General features: G+C 43.6%; 1 protein-coding gene across 1 annotated transcript in view; it reads right to left on the bottom strand.

Moving 5' to 3' along the window:
* Window positions 1–14,984: 14,984 nt before the first annotated feature.
* The window catches only part of CLPB (caseinolytic mitochondrial matrix peptidase chaperone subunit B), a 152,126-nt gene continuing 148,842 nt past the window's right edge, over window positions 14,985–18,268 (bottom strand). Inside the window, exons 12-16 of the mRNA XM_023209529.1 lie at window positions 18,040–18,196; window positions 17,156–17,229; window positions 16,861–16,980; window positions 16,558–16,662; window positions 14,985–16,160 (exon numbers count right to left, since the gene is read on the bottom strand). Coding sequence (XP_023065297.1) covers window positions 15,912–16,160; window positions 16,558–16,662; window positions 16,861–16,980; window positions 17,156–17,229; window positions 18,040–18,196 — 705 coding nt within the window. The 3' untranslated portion in view covers window positions 14,985–15,911. The remainder of the gene's footprint in view (window positions 16,161–16,557; window positions 16,663–16,860; window positions 16,981–17,155; window positions 17,230–18,039; window positions 18,197–18,268) is intronic.

Consider the following 18,268-nt stretch of genomic DNA (forward strand, 5'->3'; position numbering starts at 1 on the left):
CATTTACATTAGGTATATCTCCTAATGCTGTCCCTCCCCTTTCCCACCACCCACGACAGGCCCCAGTGTGTGATGTTCCCCTTCCTGTGTCAAAGTGTTCTCACTGTTCAATTCCCACTTATGAGTGAGAACATGCAGTGTTTGGTTTTCTGTTCTTGCAATAGTTTGCTGAGAATGATGGTTTCCAGCTTCATCCATGTCCCTACAAAGGACATGAACTCATCCTTTTTTATGGCTGCATAGTATTCTATGGTGTATATGTGCCACTTTTTCTTAATCCGGTCTATCATTGATGGACATTTGGGTTGGTTCCAAGTCTTTGCTATTGTGAATAGTGCCACAATAAACATGTGTGCATGTGGAAGACTCCAACTATTATTGTAGAACTTACTATTTCTCCCTTTAGTTCTGTCAGTTTTTGTTTCATGTATTTTGATGGTCTTTTTTAGGTATATAAATTTTCATAATTGTTGTATCTTATTCCTGTATTTAATCTTGTATTTATAATATTCTTGGCTGGGCCCCATGGCTCATGCCTAATCCCAGCTGTGTAGGAGGCCAAGGAAGGAGGATAGCTTGAGCCCAGGAGTTTCAGACCAGCCTGGGCAACATAGTGATACCTCATCTCTACAAATAATTAAAAATATTTGCTGGGAATGGTGGTGCATGCCTGTGGTCTCAGCTACTTGGGAGGCTGAAGTGGGAGGATCGCTTAAGCCCAGGTGGTTGAGATGGCAGTGAGCTGCGATCATGCCATTGCACTCCATCCTAGGCCACAGAGTGAGACTTCGTCTCAAAAAATAATAATGTTATTTTCTCTTGTAAATTTTTAAAAAACGTCTTTAAAAAATTGAAGTGTATATTGTCTGATGTTGGTATAAGCATTCCTGCTCTCTTTTGGTTACTATTTGCATATAATATTTTTTTTCCCATCCTTTCACTTTCAATATATTTGTCTCTTTGGAGCTAAAGTGAGTCTCTTGTAGACAGCATATTGTTGGATTATGTTATTAAAATCAATTCTGACAATCTTTGCCTTTTGATTGGAGAGTTTAATCCGTTTACATTTAAAGTTGGCTGGGAGTGGTGGTTCACAACTGTAATCCCAACAGTTTGGGAAGTTGAGGCAGGTGGATCACCTGAGGTCATGAGTTTGAGACTAGCCTGGCCAACATGGTGAAACCCCATCTCTACTAAAAATACAAAAAAATTAGCTGGGCATGGCGGCACATGCCTGTAATCCCAGCTATTTGGGAGGCTGAGACATGAGAATCACTTTGCTTAAACCCAGGAGGTGGAGGTTGCAGTGAGCCAAGATTGTGACACTGCACTGCAGCATAGGTGACAGGTTGAGACTCTGTCAAAAAAAAAAAAAAAAAGTAATTACTAATAAGAAGAGGCTTTTGACATTTTGCTATTTGTTTTCTATATTCCTTATGGCTTTTTTGACCCTCATTTGCTTTATTACTGTCTTCTTTTATGTTTAGTTTATTTTTTTGTAGTGAAACATTTAAATTATTTTCTCATTTCCTTTTGGATATATTCTATAGCTGTGTTCTTTGTAATTACTATGGGGATTACATTTAACACCCTAAAGTTATCATACTATAATTTAAATTTATATCTGCTTAACTTCAATAACATACAAAAACTCTGCTCTTTTAACAATCCACCCTCAACCCTTTTGGTTGTTGATGTCACAAAGTTACATCTTTATATACTGTGTGCCCCAAAACAAACCAATAATTCTTTGAAATGCATTAGTCTCTTAAATTATGTAGAAAACATAATGTGGAATTACACATTAACATCACAATACTAGCTTTAAAAACGTAAATTAGCTGGGCATGGTGGTATGTGCCTCTAGTCCTAGCTACTTGGGAGGCTGAAGCAAGAAGATCACTGTATTCAGGAGTTTCAGGCTACAGTGAGCTACGATTGGGCCCTGCACTCTAGCTTGGGTGACAGAGCAAGACTTTGTCTTTAAAAAATAATAAAAATAAAAATTAAAAATGTATTAGTCTCTTAAATCATGTAGAAAGCAAAAAGTACAGTTACAAACCATTGTTACAATAATTCTAGCTTTTATAATTGCCCATGTATTTACCTTCATTGAGATCTTTATTTCTACATATGGTTTCAAGTTAGTGTCTAGTTTTTATTTAAATTTCACCCTGCAGGATTCTCTTGAGCATTTCTTTTTTTTTTCTTTTCTAGAAATAGGGTCTAGTCAGGCACAGTGGCTCACACCTGTAATCCCAGCACTTTGGGAGGCCGAGGTGGGTGGATCACCTCAGGTCAGGAGTTCGAGACCAGCCTGGTCAAAACCAGCTGGGTGTGATGGCACACATCTGTAATCCCAGCTACTCTGGAGGCTGAGGCAGGAGAATTGGCTTGAACCTGGGAGGCAGAGGTTGCAGTGAGCCAAGATCACACCACTGTACTCCAGCCTGGGTGACAGAGCAAGACTCCGCCTCAAAAAAAAAAAAAAAAAGAAAAGAAATCGGTCTCACTCTGTCACCTAGGCTAGAGTACAGTGGTATAATCATAGTTCACTGTAACATCAAACTCCTAGGCTCAAGTGATCCTTCTGCTTCAGCCTCTTGAGTAGCTGGGACTATGTGTGCGTTGTCTAATTTTTAATTTTTTTAAAAATAAAGATAGGATCTTACTATGTTGCCCAGGCTGGTCTTGAACTCCTGGCCTTAAGCAATAGCAGTCCTCCCACCTCAGCCTCCCAGAATGCTGAGATTACAGGCATAAGCCACCACACTGAGCCTTACTATTGAGCATTTCTTGCAGGGCAGGTTTAATGGCAATGAACTCCCTCAGTTTTTGTTTATCTGGGAATATTTTAATTTCTTCCTCACTTTTGAAGGAAAGTTTTGGTGGGTATAGGATTTTTGGTTGACTTTTTATTTTATTTTATTTTTTAGCACTTTGAATATATCAGTCCACTACCACTGGGCTCCAAGTTTCTGACGAAAAACCTGTAGATAGTCTTATTATGGATCCTCTGTACATGATGAGTTGCTTCTATCTTGCTGCCTTCAGGATTCTCTCTGTCTTTCAAAAGTGTGATTATAATGTGTCTCAGTGTGGGTGCCTTTGAGTTCATCTTACTTGGAGTTTCTTTGAGCTTCTTGGATATTTATATTCATGTCTTTCATCAAATCTGGGAAGCTTTCAGCCATTATTTCTTCAAATATTCTCTCTGCCCCTTTCTCCCTTTTCCTCCTGGGACTTCCACAAGGTATAGTATATCTTGGTCAGCTTGATGATGTCCCATAAGTCTCTTAGGCTCTGTTCACTTTTCTTCAATCTTTTTTCTTTCTGTTTCTGACTTGATAATTTTTCACTGTCCTATCTTCAATTTCACTGATTCTTTCTTCTACTTGCTCAAATCTGCCTCTGAATGTCTCCAGTAGAAATCTCATTTTAGCTATGCTTTGCAGCTCCAGAATTGTTTTTGTTTTTTTTGTTTGTTTGTTTGTTTTTTGTTTCTTTTTGGGTTTTCTCTCTCTTTATTGATATTTACATTTTGTTCATAAATCATTTTCTTGACTTTCTACATGTCTTCCTTTGGTTCTTCGAGCATCCTTAAGACAGCTGTTTTAAAGACTTTGTTTAGTAGATCCCCCATCAGGTCTTTTTCAGGGACAGTTTCTGTTGATTTTTTTCCTTTGAATAGGCCATGATTACCTGTTTTTTGTATGCCTTATAATTTTTTTTTGTTGAAAACTGGACATTTGAATCTAATAATGTGGTAACTCTGGAAATCAAATTTCTTTCCCTTTCACAGGGTTTTGTTGTTGTTGTTTTATTGTTGTAGGCTGTCTGTGCCAAGGATCAGCCTAAAGTATAAACTTAAGGCCTTCTGAGGCCTTTACCAACTCTGCATCTTCTCTAAGACATTATGATCACTTTCTAATTTTCCCTGTATATGCAATTGCTTTTGAATATCCTAGTCTTAAATGTCTGGCTCCCAATAGGAAATAAAAGAGAAAAATGAAGAGGGAGGGAAGGGTGCAAGCACATTAATCCTAGACATCACTTCAGCCAGAGGGACTTGCTACAATGGGAGAAGGTATAAGAATAAGGGTCTCTGCCTTTTTTTCTTTACGCCTGTGATCAGAAGTAGCAATCAGAGCACAGATCCCAAGTATTTGAAAGACAGGGTCTTTTGCCCCTCCTGGCTCCTGGAAGCTGCATTCAAGCTGCTGTAGGAACATGTTCACAGCTGCCTGCCATGGGGCTGGGAGGTGGGGGATGGGTAGTTGTTACTGTGCTAAGAGTTGAAATTGAACAAAATTAACCACAATTTATCATCTAAGCCTTTCCTGGGAAGTTGCAGGACTCCACTAGACTCCAGAGCTCCAAAATAGTTATATCAGACAAATTCTGCCACTGTAATTGTCTGGGTGGGGAGACAGATTCCTGATGCTTCCTACTCTGCCATCTTTCCAGAATCCTCTGGGTATTTACCTTTTAAAAAATTATTTTACTCTTTCTTTGTGTGTGTTGGGGGGTTGTCTAAGGTGGGGAGCATACTATATGGTGCTTAATCTGCCATACTTTTTTCTTTTTTCCTTCCTTTTCCTCTCTGTGCCCTAGTATTTTATGTAGATTGTGTTGGTTAACTTCTCAATTTTGCCCACAGGTTAAAATATATCTAAATAGGGTTATGATAGAAGCAGAGGAAGAATGCTCATCACACAGAGATCCTTGATATGGAACAAGCTGTAGCAACTGATGAGACTTTGCTATGTTTATCTTTGTAAGAGTAAATTGCTCTGTGCATGGGATAGGTGGCATTATGTAGCGTGAAGTTTTTTTTTCAAAAATACAGGTTTGGGAAGATTTATATTGTTGTTGGGTTAAGTCTGAAGATTCTGAGAATATTTGGAAGAAGCAGATTATAATGATGGGCCCTGAGATTTAAGTGGACTTGGAGAAAGGGATCAGATGGGCAATAAGAAGGTTGGGGTTAATGGACTAGAAGTATCAGTAAGGGCACAGAATTACACACAGAATGTACTCCAGTTCATACAAGTGAACTGGAAGATGAAAGATATTGGCTAGAGAGGGACAGGGGCTTTGGAGGAAGTTTAATTACTTGTGATGAAATTTAGACTGTGACCATAACATAGGTGATTCAGGTGGGCAGGGGCAGAAAAAAGACCACTAAATGTGAGGAGAGCAGGGCTTTAGATAGGTCACTCATGGAAGGTTGGAGCCACAAGAATGACGGCATGTGCTGGGGAAGAGAGAAAGTGACACAGGTACTAAAATCTTCCCTGTGAGACAGTGATTGGGAGATCAGTAGGCAGGACTGATTAGAGAAAGGCTGGTGTAGAACTGATGAATTCAAAAGAGCTGAGAGGAAGGATCAGAACTAATTGAGGAGGAGCAGTGGAGGCTCACTTCCTGGGTCTGACAGTGAAAGCAGCCTCTGCCTAAGAGGGCTACAGGGTAAGTGGAACCTTAGGTGACAGCCAGAGTAAGCTGTGTCTTTAGGGGACAGTTAAGGTGAAGAAGTGAAGCAAATATTCCAACAAGAAGGTACATGTAGAAAAGAATCTACCGATTTTAGAAAGGAAGTGCTGGAGGACACAGTGGAAAGGTTGGAGAGGGAAGCAGTATGTGATGATGTGGTGGTAGATGACCACTGAGGTTAGGGTCAGACTTCTTGGGATTACTATAACAAATCTGTGGGGGATGGTAGTATTAGACTTGAAGACTCTTAAGAGGATGGTGGGCTAAGAGTTTCAGGATTGTGGTTGAGTCTACATTCCTTATCTCTGCAACTGATCATGACTCTGGAGGGTCACACTGGTGACTGCCCTCCCCCACTAACCATTCCATATTTGCCTTGTCCTGTGTCACTGCCTTAGACCACTATGGTTCATTGTCCAGTGGATGATCCAAATCTTCCTCCTTTAAGAATGCGAGTCCTTATTACTTCTAGTATTTAATATCTAAGTCAATTAGGACCACAACACTAGAAAAAATTGTAGAAATACATAAAACACAAAAATTAATCTGAGAAAATCACTCAGCATGAAGCCTCTTTTTCAAATATACCTACTGTTTTTTCCTACTGTCCTTTCTTGCCTTATGGTTTTTAGTCTTCTCTCCACGTCTTTGAACATTTTAAGCTTTTTTTTATTTTTTGAGATGGAGTCTCACTCTGTCACCCAGGCTGGAGTGCAGTGGTGCAATCTCGGCCCACTGCAACCTCCGCCTCCCAGGCTCAAGTGATTCTCCCGCCTCAGCCTCCCGAGTAACTGGGACTACACCATGACGGGCTAATTTTTTTTTTTTTAAGTAGAGACGGGGTTTCACCATGTTAGCCAGGATGGTCTCGATCTCCAGACCTCGTGATCCGCCTCGGCCTCCCAAAGTGTTGAGATTACAGGCGTGAATTACCGTGCCCGGTCAAACATATTTTAAATTCAGACTTTTTTTTTTTCTTGTATTACTGACACTTCTTGGAACCAATTTCTCCCATTGGTTGCATCTGCACATTTTCCTTCTTGGTGATTTGTTTCCTTTTTCACTGGGTAAGTTTTCCCTGTAAAGTCATTTTTAGTAGGATTTGATTTTCCATAGCTTTGTGAAAACTGGATTATGGCAATAATCTTACAGAACAGTTCTGTGCTTGTTTCTATGGGATTCTTTGGGTTTCATTGGTCCAGGACCAGCTTTTTGTTAGTTTTTCAGCTTGACATCCCAGTAATATTTGGGTATTGTGAATCTGAACCACTCACAAAGAACAAAAATATGAATTTTTTCTTAGCTCTTTCTACTTACATTTCTGAGCAATGGTAGACTTTCTTGCATTCCCTTTTGAGTCTCAGGTCAATGAACAGTGTTTGTTTAGTCCTCATTTCACACACAGATGGTCTTTAGAGACTCCTGTCTCACTGTTGAAGCCCTAGTACCCAGCCATTAGGCTTTTATCTAGTCTCAAGTCTCTATGAACTCCTTGGTCTCCACTTTCACTCACTCTACATTTTAGGTTCCATTCATTTCTGGCACCTAGCGATTTCCCATTCTTTTTATTTATTTATTTATTTATTTATTTATTTATTTATTTATTTATTTTTATTATACTTTAAGTTCTAGGGTACATGTGCACAACGTGCAGGTTTGATACATAGGTATACATGTGCCATGTTGGTTTGTTGCACCCAACAACTCGTCATTTACATTAAGCATTTCTCCTAATGCTATCCCTCCCCCAGCTCCCCACACCTCACCCCCGCCTTTTTTTTGAAACAGAGTTGCACTCTGCCACCCAGGCTGGAGTGCAGTGGCGTGATCTCGGCTCACTGCAACCTCTGCCTCCTGGTTCAAGTAATTCTCCTGCCTCAGTCTCCTGAATAGCTGGGATTATAGGCACATGCCACCATGCCCGGCTAATTTTTGTATTTTTAGTAGAGACAGGGTTTCACCATGTTGGCCAGGCTGATCTTGAACTCCTGACCTCAGGTGATCTGCCTGCCTCGGTCTCCCAAAGTGCTGGGATTACAGGTGTGAGCCACCACACACAGCTGGGATTTCCCATTCTTGGTTTCAAGTCTAGTTGTGTATTAAACTTTTTTGTCTTATTACATATATTAAATATTTCTGTTTGAGGTAGAAGAGAGTTTGCCTGAAATTACTCTATCTGTTATATATTGGTCAGAAGTCATCCCAAATCAGTTCACACAATGCAGACAGAGGGTCTTTTAAAACACAAATCTTGTCATTTCATTCCCTTAGCATAGCATTCAAGGCACTTTGAAATCAGGAAACTTGCCTCTCTAGCTTCATTTTCCACCAATTTCCTCTCTTCTCCACACTCAAACACAGCTACTACACTCCAGCCACAGACAATAACCCTTTCTCTCATAATCGTATTTAGGGTGTGTGTTAATGATATATTTACATTTTCCCTAATTTTTGCATACTGTCAAGATGGGATTGCAAAAGTAGTAATGTCTATTTCCTGAGAGCCTAGACCCAGAAAACAGTAGTTCCATATAGCATCACCTCTAGACACAGTAGTGCAGTATGATCTTAACATTATTCAATTAAAAGTGCTGTCAATTAGATTTGTATTAAATTATTTATTAGGTTTATATTAAATTATATATTAAGAATGTATATTTTAATGATATTAAATTATCCTTTCTAAAACTTGGTATGTTTTTTCATTTGTCAGATCTTATTTTTATGCCCTTCAATATGGTTTTCTTGTTAAATTTATTAAGTATAATTTTGAACAGGTAATATATTAATATGGTTCAAAACTTACTAAAAAGTATTTAAAATAACATAGCAATGTTCCCCTTCCATTGCTGTCCCTGAGTTACCCAGTTCTGCTCCCTTCCAGAAGTAGGGTATGTATAGATGAGCAAATATATAAACCTATTTGTTGCAAGTGTAAATGGAATTTTTTTCTTTTGTTACTGTTTGTAGTTGATTATTGCTAGAATACAGAAACACAATTGGTTTTTGTACAGTTATCTTTTATTCAGACACTTATCCAATTTTCTTATTAATGCTAATAGGCTTTTGCTGCAGCTTTTTTTTTTTTTAAAGATAGGCTGGAGTGCAGTGGCACGATCTCATCTCACAGCAACCTCCACCTCCTGAGCTCAAGTGATATTCCCATCTCAGCCTCCTGAGTAGCTGAGACTACAGGTGGATGCCACACATCTAGCTAACTTTTTGCAGAGATGGGGTTTCACCATGTTGCTCAGGCTGGTCTTGAACTCTGGGGCTCAAGCAGTCCACCTGCCTTGGCCCCTCAGTGTTCTCAGTGTTGGGATTACAGGCGTGAGCTACCGCACCTGTTTTGTGTGTTTTTGTTTTTTGATTTGTTTTGTTTTGTTTTTGAGATTAGGGTGTCACTCTGCCACCCAGCCTGGAGTACAGTGGCATGATCATAGCTCACTGTAACCTCATACTTCTAGACTCAAGGAATCTTCCCACCTCAGCCTCGAGTAGCTGTGTATACAGGCATGCACTACCATGCCTGGCCTGAAATAACTTTAAACTTAGAAAAAAGTGCAAAAACAATACAAAGAATTCATATACATCTTTCTCTCAGATTTCTCAAATGTTAACATCTGTTTTTGTTTGTTTTTGAGACAGTCTCACTCTGTCACCCATGCTGGAGTGCAGTGGCGTGATGTAGGCTCACTGCAACCTCTGCCTCCAGGTTCGAGGGATTCCTGTGCCTCAGCTTCCCAATTAGCTGGAATTACAGGCATGTGCCACTATGCCCGGGTAATTTTTGTATTTTTAGTAAACAGGGGTTTCACCATGTTGTCCAGGCTGGTCTCTAACTCTGGACCTAGGTGATCCACCTGCCTGGGCCTCCCAAAGTGTTGGAATTACAGGTGTGAGCCTGGCCAACACCTTACTTTTTGCTTTATCATTCCGTGTGTGTGTGTGTGTGTGTGTGTGTAGTTTTCTGAAATATTGGCAAACCAAATTAGAGGTTTACCTTTAACCTCTACTTATATTTTCTAAAAAAAAGGACATTCTCTTCCATAATCATATTACAACTATCAAAATGAGAAAATTTAACAATACTATCACTCTCTAGACATTTAAGTAACATTTAAGTTCTTGATTTAGTAAATTAACAAATTTCCTGACACTGAGCTTATACTGCTAAAATAAACCTTATGTAATCAGAGTATACAATTCATCTTTATTTTATTTGCAATTTTTGCATCTATGGTCATAGGTGAGATTAGGCTATAGCATTCTTTCTGGCACTTTATCAGGTTTGAGTACAATGACAGCTTAGGTAATAGTTAAAACTCATCTATTTTGGGAGTTGAGTGATGGCTACAGGAGTATGTTTACTTTGTAATCATTCACTGAGCTGCATACTTGTGATTTGTACAATTTCCCATGTATTTTTCAATTAAAAATCTAAAACACAATTTTTTATTTTTTATTTTTGGGACAGGGTCTCGCTCTGTCACCCAGGCTGGAGTACAGTGGCACAATCTTGGCTCACTGCAACCTCTGCCTCCTGGGCTTAAACAATTCTCCCCACCTCAGCCTCCTAAGTAGCTGTGACTACAGGCAAGCACCATCATGCCTGGTATTTTTAGTAGAGGTGGGGTCTTGCCATGTTGCCCAGGCTGGTCTCAAACTCCTGGGCTCAAGTGATCTGCCTGCCTCGGCCTCCCAAAGTGCTAGGATTACAGGTGTGCGCCACCATGCCTGGCCAACAATCTTTTGGAAGGATAACATTTTATTTATTTTTCACCATCTTATGGTGCTGAAAAAGGATGAAATTTTAATCACCTTTCCAATTTCTTCTTGGGTAATCAATTGACCTATTCAAACTATGTCTAGGATCAGTGTTTGCTGGGAAATTATCCATTTGCTCTGGTTTCAAATTTGTTGCCATAGAGTTCTATTATTCTAAATTCCTCAATATATATGGTTATGTCTAATTTCTCATTCCTAATTTTTTTTTTTGGCTCCTTTCCCCTTTTATCAGGCTCATGAGGTTTTATCTATTTTATTGGTGCTTTCAAAGAATTTTTAATTTATTCTTTTTCTTTTTTCTACCTTAAGTTTAGCTTTTATCTTTCTTGGTCCATTTTCTATTTTTTATAGTTTAAATGTGTTTCTTTCCTAAATTTCTTTTTCTTCTTCTACTATACTGAGGGATTTCCCTAAATTTTAAAATCACTACACACATTTGAGTTTCTCTTTTTGAACAATAAACATGTTACACTTTCATTTCCAAGTCTGGTCACATGTATTCTAGGATCCTTAATAAGGAATCTGGGGCCGAGTGCAGTGGTTCATGCTTGTAATCTCAGCACTTTGGGAGGCCAAAGTGGGTGGATCACTTGAGACCAGGAGTTTGAGACTGGCCTGGCAAACATAGTGAAACCCCATCTTTTAAAAAAAAGCTGGGTGTGGTGGTGCACGCCTGTAGTCCCAGATTCTCAGGAGGCTGAGGCATGAGAATCACTTGAACTAGAGGCGGAGGTTGCAGTGAGCCAAGATTGCACCACTGCACTCCAGCCTGGGCGACAGAGCGAGACTGTCTAAAAAAAAAAAAAAAGGAAAAAAGAAATCTGGGTCTCACCTTGCTGCATTTTCTCAAAGCTCCAATCCTGGCCACAATAACATGACAAATAAAAATATGCTGAGCAAACAAACAATACTTTTCTGTTCCAGGGCCCACTGAGAAGATCTGCACTTGCTGCAGGTCCCATCCACTCACCCAAGTATAATAAAGGAACATCTGTCATGTGCGAGCACTGTGCCAGGTTCTATGAATGGCTGAACAGCTGGGTATCTGCCCTCTTAGAGCTTATAGAGCTTACATTCCAGTGATGAAGACACAGAACAAGTAGCACAAGTGAGCTGAGTGTTGCCCAGGATGCTATGGAAGTAAAAGATATGGGTCCAACACCACCTAGGAGATCTGGCAGAGAATCTCTGGAAGAAGTAATTATTATTATTATTATTTTTTTTTCTTGAGATGGGGTCTCTCTGTCACCAGCCTGGAGTGCAGTGGTGTAATTTTGGCTCACTGCAACCTCCGCCTCCCGGGTTCAAGAGATTCTCCTGCCTCAGCCTCCCGAGTAGCTGAGACTACAGGCACCTACAACCACGCCTGGCTAATTTTTCTATTTTTAGTAGAGATGGGGTTTCCTTATGTTGGCCAGGATGGTCTCAATCTCGACCTCGTGATCTGCCCCTCCTCGGCCTCCCAGAGTGCTGGGATTACAGGCGTGAGCCACCACACCCGGCCAGAAGTGATTCTTAATTAGGTTCCTTAGAATCTAAGGTTCTACCCTGTCTCCTTATCCTATTCTCAGGAAGGTGGCTGTTGGGTTTTCTAGTATAAAAGTTATCTGATTTTGAGTTATATGCCTAGTATTCCTGGCCACAGTTAACTGAACCAACGGACTGACAGCTGGGCATAAGACCTCCATCTAGTAGGAATACTGCACACAGGATGGTTACTACCTGACTTAACTAGAGCCTCTATGGGAAGTCTAAACATCAAATAGAAAGAAAGGAGCAGAAACACAGAGAGCAGGAGAAAAAGCAGAAAGAATAGTAAGGTTATAAAAATGGCAGTCACAAACCCTATGGTACTGAATTAAAACCATATTCTAAACTCATGATTTTTACTTATTTTTAAAAATATGAAATGGGGTCTTGCTGTGTCACTCAGGCTGCAGTGCAGTGGTACAATCACAGCTCACTACAGCCTCAACCTCCTGGACTCAAGCGATCCTCCTGCCACAGCCTCCTAAGTAGCTAGGATTACAGGAATGTGCCACCATGCCTGGCTAATTTTTATTTTTTAAATGTTTGGAGGATGAGGTCTTGCTATGATGTCCAGGCTGGTCTTGAACTCCTGGCTCAAGTGATCCTCCCACCTTGGCCTCCCAAAGTCCTGGGATATAGGCATGAGCCACCATACCTGGCTCATGGTTTTTAATAACATACAGATGGATAGATAGAATAATAAATTCAGTGTGTGTATTTGCGTATTGTTTTAACATATATACATAAATGTTTTCTAGCTCTGTCTGCTGAGAAGGCCTACAAGCAATGACACTCTGCCAATGATACTCTAGCCAGGAGTATATTTTGTGTCCAGATCTTGGTTTCCAGACTTGGTTTCTAAGTTCCTTTTTTTCTGGAATAAAAGGAACTGGGAGCTTAGAGAAATGACTGATAACAGGGCTGAGATGGAACATGTGAGTAAGCCTGAAACATCTTGTCCCAGAAAATGCTTAGAAAGTGACAGAGGCAATGTTGAAACAACACAGGTGCCAATTTCAATGAGTTCTCACTGGCCAAATCTGAGCCAATTTGAGCAACAAAATAAACTATGTTAGCATTCGATTATAGCCTGCAGAATAAAACAGATATCCATTCATTCATACTGATATAAATTATCAAATAAATAAATGGGGAAAAGGGACAGCTCTTCCTTATAGTAGAATACCAATTAATAAATACAGGTAAAATAATGAAACAAAGTCACCATTAGGCAAGCATAACATTAATACCTGTTATAAGGAAGAATCATTGATGGCAGAAACGAAAATCAGTAGGCAAAATTTTAAGGATAAATAAGACATTCACACAGCTTCAAAGTATAACATTCTTATTAATTTCAAAGGGAAAATTCCTAATTGTACAGTGGAGAAACCTGGCACACACCACCTTAGCCATGTGATCAAAGTTACCACCACCTAGGCTGGGCACGGTGGCTCATGCCTGTAATCCCAGCACTTTGGGAGGCCAAGGTGGGTGGATCAACTGAGGTCAGGAGTTCGAGACCAGCCTGGCCAGCATGGCGAAAACCTGTCTCTATTAAAAACACAAAAATCAGCTGGGTGTGGTGGCGGGCACCTGTAATCCCAGGTACTCAGTATGCTGAGGCAGGAGAATCACTTTGAACCTGGGAGGCGGAGCTTGCAGTGAGCCGAGATTACGCCACTGCACTCCAGCCTGGGTGACAGAGTGGGACTCCGTCTCAAAAAAAAAAACCAAAACAAAATGTTACCACCACTCTCTGCTAGGAGGCACTAAGAATGGCACAATGTCACACTGTGGTTGTCTTGCCAAAAATGCAGACCCTCAATCATATCATGTAAAAACATTAGACAAACTCAAATTGGGGAATATTCTATAAAATAACTGGCCTGGACTCTTCCGAAGTGTCAAGGTCATGAAAGATAAAGACGGAGAAACTGTCACAGGCTGACAAGAGATGAAGGAAACACGACAACAAAATGCAATGTGGGACCCTGGACCAGAAAAAGAACATCATCGGGACAACTGGTTTGAATCTCCGTAGATTAGTTAGTAGTAGTTTATCAGTGTTAACTTCCTGGTTTTCTTTTTTGAGACGGAGTCTCACTCTGTCGCCCCAGCTGGAGTGCAGTGGCATAATTTTGGCTCACTGCAACCTCTGCCTCCTGGGCTCAGGTGATTCTCCTGCCTCAGCCTCCCAAGTAGCTGGAATTACCAGAGCGCACCACCAGGCCCGGCTAATTTTTTTTTTAGTAGAGACAGGGTTTCACCATGTTGGCCAGGCTGGTCTCGAACTCCCGACCTCAGGTGATCTGCCCACCTCAGCCTCCCAAAGTGCTGGAATTACAGGCATGAGCCACCATACCCAGCAATTTCCTGGTTTTAGTAAACTACCGTATGGCTTTGTAAGATGTTATCATTGGAAGAAGCTAGATGAAAGGTACATGGGAATTTTCTACTATTTCTGCAACTTTCTGTAAGTCTAAAATTACTTCAAAACAAAAAGGAAAAAAACAAAGAAAAGAAAAGCAGGCTGGGCACGGTGGCTCACGCCTGTAATCCCAGCACTTTGGGAGGCCGAGGCGGGCAGATCACAAGGTCAGGATATCGAGACCATCCTGGCCAACATGGTGAAACTCCGTCTCTACTAAAAATACAAAAAATTAGCCAGGGGTGGTGGCGGGTGCCTGTAGTCCCACCTACTCAGGAGGCTGAGGCAGGAGAATGGCTTGAACCCGGGAGGTGGAGCTTGCAGTGAGCTGAGATTCAGCCACTGCACTCCAGCCTGGGTGACAGAGTGAGATTCCGTCTCAAAAAAAAAAAAAAAGAAAAGCCGTCACTGAGGTAGGGAGCAGCAGTCCCTGAGGGGTAGACAGTGATCCAAGCATCTGCGGGAGCCCGTACCCTGGATTCTGACTGCCTCACACCCACCATACTGTTAGGACATGCTTCCATTACCCAAGGACCTTTGATTCCTGGCCCCATTCTCTGCTTCCTGAAAGACTAGCTAACACTACCTGCGGGTTCCACAAAGGGCCTGTGGGGGAAAGTGGGCTACTATAGATGGTGCCCAAGGATGCACCAGGCCTTGCTGTGCCTTGCTAAGGTGGGCTTGAAACATTGGCTGGTCTGTGAAATGTCCTTGGGGGACGGTGTCCAGACCCTCTGCAGACTGAATAAACTGCATGTTTGTTCCAGGCTCGTTTAGCTAGAAGAGCAGTACAGACAGGGCTGAGGCCGACTCCGTGGCCACATGTGCAGAGGCCAAACCCATAATTTCTCTCCCTATGCTTCCTAATGTCTGCCATGTTAGTCTTTCGAAGGAGGCCCCCACAGAGCTGAGCTTGCTTGGTTATCTGGAGGACTACTGCTCAGTCCAAGTAGAGGAGGGTAAGGAACCAGTCACGCCTCCTCCTGGAGGTGCCCAACACTGGCCTAGTCCCCAAGGCTGAAGAAACATGGGTCTGGCTTGACCCCAAGACGTGGGGTGGGGAGGAATAGGGGGTATAATATAGTAGCAGAAACAGGCAAGCTTCTATGGGTCCCTTCCCCTTAGAATTTTAGGGTATGGAACAAGGAGGCTACACACTAAACTGCAGAACCGTCTCTGCTTGGGCCTCTGAGCTCTTCCTCCACTCCCAGTGGAGAAGTTCTGGGGACTGAGTTGCACGAGGACTGGCAGAGGGTGGCCGTTCAGTCTGGTCCCTGTCTTCTTCCAGCCAGCTGTTTTCTTAGCTGCCATACTTCTGAGCTTCCTGGGAACATGAGAAAGTCCGGCGACTATGAGGGATGGGGATCATTCTGAAGGAAATAAGGGAACTCCATCCCTCCTTGCCTTGAAGGGGGTGGAAAGGCAGCTCCTCTCCTGAAGGCTTGTTAGCAGGTTATGGGTCCATAACAAAGGGGCCAGAGTTGGGCGAAATTCCTCCTTCAGGTTTTGGAGCTGAGAAGGGGTCTTCACGGGCTATGAGGAGGTAAGCAGGTGTGAGACTGGGTAGACACGGGAGAGGTATGAGGGGAAGATAAGTCAGTCGCCATGCCACAGCCAAGGGGCCTTTATTGGATGGTGAGGGCACATAGGAGCAGGCAGGTGGCTGCTAGATGGTGTTGCACACCTTCTCAGGGTGCAGTGGTGCCCGGATGTCCAGTTTGCGAGTCTTGCTGTCCTTGTCGATGATCTCCAGACGCAGCTTGGGGAGGCGCTTCTCAGTCTGGGGCGAGGGCAGTTCTGGGCTCTTGAGTAGCTGCTTGTCTGAGTCCTCCACTGTGATGCGCAGAGTACAGCCCCCTGGCAGCAGATCCTGCTCGTAGGCTGCTGCCAGCTGGTTCACCACACGGCGCTCTACCTGTGGGCGGGGAGGTGAAGTGGTCACTCCCTCGGCCTGGAGGCTGGCCTCCATCACTTACTGCTAGGGCAACTCAGAGACCTCCTTTGAGCCTAAGCCTCAGTTTTCTCATTTGCCAGCTGGGGCTCATAACAGCTAGCTCACAGGACTGCGCTCAGTTTCTGAGGCTCCCAGCCCAGTTCCCCAGTCCTAGTGGGGTTCATACTTGCCTACCCTCCAGCAGGGGTTTTACTTGGTGATCATGTGTTTATGGTTCTGAATGGGCATCCGCTCTGGGTGTGAATAATTCCAGCAACCAAGCTATAGGGAGGCAGGCTGAGAGCTCAGGAACTGGGTCTAGGGGGCCCTGGGGAGGCAGGTGTGGAGTCGCCTACATTTCTCAGGCTCCTGTGCTCACCTCATGTTTGATGGAGCGGGCACCATAGTGCACATTGTAGCCGTCGACCAGCACGTCTGCCACCTCGCGGTCCCAGAGCAGCGTGATGTTGTGCCTTTGCTTGGCCTGAGATGGGTCAGATGGAAGCGTGCCTGCATGTGGCCCACTGCTTTCCATCTCTGGCCACTCTGGCCTGAGGCCAGGGCCACTGGCCCCACACCACTGTGCTCCACCTTTTGTGTGTGTGGCGGCGCCCCCAGGCCAGCATTCCAGATTTCCAGTGGCTGGCTATCCCGCCCCCACCCATGGGCAGTCCCCTCTTACTCTCTTGGCCCAGAAGTTTAGTTCCTTGTTGACGAGTTGGATGAGCTCCGAGTGGCAGAAGGGGAGGAAGTAGACGATCTCATTGATCCGTCCCAGAAACTCATCCCTCCGGAAGTGAGCCTGCAGGGCCAGGTTAGGGGTGGGATGAGCTCAGTGACCCACAGGGGGTTAGGGAAATTACCAGACACCAGGGGAAGACTGGGGAAATTACGCGGCTTCCAGATCTTTAGGATGGCTAAGATCACCCTCCCCAAACTTTAGGCTCCAGCAGGAAGTGCCAAGAAAGGCCTCTTACTTTCAGGATAGGGCGAATCACATTCTCCTTGAAGTTCTTTGAGATGGTGATCTTGTCACTTATCTGGACATCCCCTGTGGAGGCAGAATCATAAACTGCTTACTGCCCACACTCAGGGAACTTTGGGGCTGTGCCTGCCCCTTGGCCTGCTCATGCAAAGAGCCCTGATCCCGCCCGTCTGTGTGGTCCTGGTCAAGGTCTAAGGCTCTCTGGGCTTCAGCCTGGTCTCTTCCTCTGACCAGGCACTTTCTGAGGCCTTTCCAGCTCTCATGTGTACGAAGCCTGTGGTTCCTCAGGGTTGGAGTTGTGTGAGGGAGGGAGGGAGAGGAGAGAGGAGAGGAAACGTCAGGATTAAGACTTGAGTCCTGACTTGGAGAAGGGGGCTGCAGGGCTCGATCTTGAATGGAAAAGATGACAGACACAGCTTCCTGCCGGATGTGCTCCTTTTTTCAGCCCTCTCCAAGGCCCACCTACGTAGGAAGCTGCCCTGGGTGAACAAGGCTGTGTCCACTGCCATAGAGTTTTCGATCTGCTGTCCCCTTCTTGCACCAAAGCATCTCTATCTGTTGTATGCGCATCTCCTCAGTCCCCTAAGACCCTGGGCAGCTTCTGGCCCCCCACCCTGGTGTAGCTCTGTCCATTCCTGCCTGGAGCCCTCTTATCACCCAACAGACTTGGGGCTTTCTTGAAGAAGTGGGGTCTCTGTCTCTTTCGTCTCAACCCCCACTACTTGATATGGTGCCTGCTGTCTGCCCAGTGTCAGCTAGGGACAGAGCTGCCCACTAGAACCTTCACCTGGGCCCAGGGCCCCAATCCCATTCTTCCCCAGGAGATAGGCTGGTGGCCTGGTCACTGGCCCAGACTGCTCAGGTCAGCCGCCATACCCAGGTTTTCGGCAATACGGTTACGGCTCATCTCCAAAGCTTCCTGCCTCAGCTGCAGTGCGTGCTGTGCGATCTCATCACTGGCCACATTGGAGGTCATGATGAAGATGGCGTCCTTGCAATCAATGGTCTTCCCTTTTCCATCTGTCAGCCGGCCCTGGGAAGGGAAGGAAGGGAATGTACAGTCAGGGAGCTATGTGCCTGGGCAGGCCTTAGCACTCTCAGTTCT

Source organism: Piliocolobus tephrosceles, chromosome 13 (genome assembly GCF_002776525.5).
Source record: "Piliocolobus tephrosceles isolate RC106 chromosome 13, ASM277652v3, whole genome shotgun sequence".
Taxonomy (NCBI): Eukaryota; Metazoa; Chordata; class Mammalia; order Primates; family Cercopithecidae; genus Piliocolobus; species Piliocolobus tephrosceles.